The sequence below is a fragment of the Cherax quadricarinatus genome, chromosome 55 (assembly GCF_038502225.1).
Source record: "Cherax quadricarinatus isolate ZL_2023a chromosome 55, ASM3850222v1, whole genome shotgun sequence".
Classification (NCBI taxonomy): Eukaryota; Metazoa; Arthropoda; class Malacostraca; order Decapoda; family Parastacidae; genus Cherax; species Cherax quadricarinatus.
The window spans coordinates 2,990,807-2,994,063 of NC_091346.1; the positions used below are offsets into that span (position 1 = coordinate 2,990,807).

At 37.8% G+C, this 3,257-nt stretch overlaps 1 protein-coding gene across 1 annotated transcript in view; it reads right to left on the bottom strand.

The window, feature by feature from the left end:
• Positions 1 to 422: 422 nt before the first annotated feature.
• LOC138854328 (uncharacterized) overlaps positions 423 to 3,257 on the bottom strand; it is a gene marked incomplete at its 5' end in the record, with an annotated part of 7,330 nt that continues 4,495 nt past the window's right edge. The window contains 1 exon segment of the mRNA XM_070096783.1: positions 423 to 1,494. Coding sequence (XP_069952884.1) covers positions 1,401 to 1,494 — 94 coding nt within the window.

Genomic DNA, 3,257 nt, shown 5'->3' on the forward strand with positions numbered 1-3,257 from the left:
ATCAATACAGATTCTAGGACATAATAGGAAGACAGTAGAACTATATACAAAAGATGAGGTAATCAGTCCCTCGGCCTTGGAGTCAGTGTTCACAGCATCGTGGTGGAGGAGAGACTCTCCTCCACCACGATGCTGTGAACACTGACTCCAAGGCCGAGGGACTGATTACCTCATCTTTTGTATATAGTTCTACTGTCTTCCTATTATGTCCTAGAATCTGTATTGATAAAGCCACTGGATGGCGAAACGTCTACTACAATAAAGATATCCAGATGTTGCACATGTGTCTTAACTTTCATATTGTCGGTATTTTATACCTTTCTTTGCACAACACCATAATCTCTCTCTCCACAAGTCACACTGGACCTATATTAATTTCAAATGAAATATACATCACCAGGAATTCTGGTAAAACATTAATATAAATATGTAGACTGTATATTAAATTTAAAATGTGAATACATATACATTGAAGGAAAATTTATAATAATAAGACTCTCCAATTTGTCTGGAGATTACTTGGTGTATCATACACAAACACCTGCCTAAATATGAAGAAAATACTGGCCAGAATCTCAACATAAATAGACAACTTAGCTGAGGTTCTGAAGCTCTCCTCCCCTCATGGAAGGTTCCTTGATGTTGGTGAGGGGCTCTTGATTTAGGGAATTGAATCTGTGCTCCAGTTCCCCGAATTAAGCCTGAATGCCTTCCACATCCCCCCCTGGGCGCTGTGTAATCCTACGGGTTTAGCTCTTCCCCCTTGATTATAATAATAATAATAATCTGAAGCTGTCCTGTCCATCTGCTTAACGTACACTTTATGCAGGACTGCAAATCCAACAATTTCGGCTCCTATTTGAGAGGTTTTAAGCCCAATATAACCCTTAGAGCGACGAAAATTTATGTACATTTCATTAACGTGCCTTTACCACATTCAAAACAATGGCGTCTCTCCCATGCTCATCAGCGCAGGCGCAGAGCTTCCGTGTCGGTTCACTTCTTTAAAATACACTTTAGAGCAATAGTAATGTATTAATCAGGTATATTTACATTATAAAAAATATACAGCATAATTCTGGGAAATTATTTTCCACATCGTCGTCTTCCATTATATGTATCTAGGAAAGGATGTTGCTCCTTAGCTTCATTTCCAGCAAGAACTGCATTGTGGGTTCAACACTGCTTAGTTATTAGTTTAAAAATTCGCAGTTAAAACGTTAGGCTTTACAATGGCGCTCAGAACTATGTAACTCTGGATTGACAAAGAATATTAAAGCCTCGGGGAAAAAATAATATACCCTGAGGATGTAGGTGCTAAGCTTTTTTTTTTTTATCACTGAAAATAGTTGCCAGTGATTTATATGCAACTTTCCACACAGTGAAAAATCATTTCCAGCCTAGGCTGCTGGGTTCCTCCACATTCTAAGAAAATACTTGTAGCGCCGCCTCAACACAACTCTCTCGTCTGGGATACCCATGACGTCAGTTAACCTGTGAGATGAACATTACTCATTAAAACTTCAGTGGCATTATGGTAATATAATGTTCATGTGTTACACTGTTGCTGGAGTTGATATACTAGAAGGAAGAAATAATTATTCTGTATTTCGTTAGTGAATTTGTAAATATTACGAAGCAATACTCAGTATTTCGGATGATGAGGATGATACAGCAGGTGGGAAGCATCTTCCTTGTCATCTGTATGATTATCATAATATTATACCACTACACTTGCCACATTTTGTTTTATTGCTTTTATGATGAGCATTCATCATGACATATCATCACAACTATTTACATGGGAAAAATTTAAGTTATGATACTGGAATGTTAACATAAGAATAACTGAATTATTAATCACTAACATAAACATCAATCTATTTGACCTGGAAAAATAATAAAGGCGTTACTTATCAAATAATATATTATTGAATATTAATTACTGTAACAGGTAGACTGTATTATTTCAATATATATCTATCAAACTGTTATGCTCTCCATGTTGATTGTTCTGGACGTCATCAACATAACGGAAGCCAGGTGACCCAGGAAGGGAAGCCAGGTGACCCAGGAAGGTCATCCTGGTGACCCAGGAAGGTCATCCTGGTGACCCAGGAAGGTCATCCTGGTGACAACTGTGCATAATTGTGCCAATATCAGCAACACACTGTTGGTGGTAGGAGACATTGTCTTGGATGACTAGGGCATCGGTCAGTTCGTCTGCTAGTGGTCACCATCCACGCTACTTACCAAGTGTTGCAACCCCTGAATGGGTTACAATGATTATTATGTATATATATATAATGTATATTATCTTTTCATATAATTTTATATTGCTTATATTTGCGATAATAGCTAAATCGTAAATATATTGCTTTATATTCTTATTTGACTTATGTTGTTAGGATGTGCATAATATGTGCTCAGTTCAAGTCTTGATTGTCAAACTACTGTAATTATCGCTTGTCGCTCGTTATACTGCCGGCTTCTGAGCTGTGCTGTCCACGGGGCTATCACGTGATCGAGGGGGGGGGGTGTCCTCGCCTCTCGTGAAGTATTCAGTCTGCTCTAGACTCTCTTGGTGGTTGGACAGATTGTCTGTCTCATTATTCTTGTTAGTTCTGTAGAACTCTGTTCACAGAACATTGTATAGACTTAGTGATTTTCGACGTTGTACTGAGGTTGTGTGTCGCATAGACACTCTGAGCATCTCAGGTCCCGAGCTATAGCTTCTGACCTAATTTTGTACTGGTTTCTGTGTATTGTCACAGTCAGGGTTTTTCCTATGCTGAACTTAGATTCAGTAGTATGGGAGTTTTGTAACTTTTGTGGAGGATCTGCTGATGGTCCCTGCTCAGTGTCGTTATATTATCTCCTTGATCCTGATTGTGTCGCAGTCACTTGTTATATGGCTATTGGGCTTAGCATTCTTTTCATTGTTCAAGCAGACTGTTCTGGTTGCCAGTCGGTCAAGAAGTTAGTTTATTAGAGGACTTTGTCAGTCACTTGTTTAAGTCTAGTCGAGTCGTGAGACATAGCGAACTACTTAGAGCACTTACACGCATACACAAACTTACTTGTACATATTTGTAATATTTTATTAAATGTTAATGTACCAGACGGAACTTAAGAATTATAAATGTGATATGTGCTTTCAGCACAATAATATTGAACTCAAGAGATTGATTTTATTTTGATTGCTGTGATTAATTTAATAATATACCTCTAGACTTAATAAATTTATTAAATTTTGA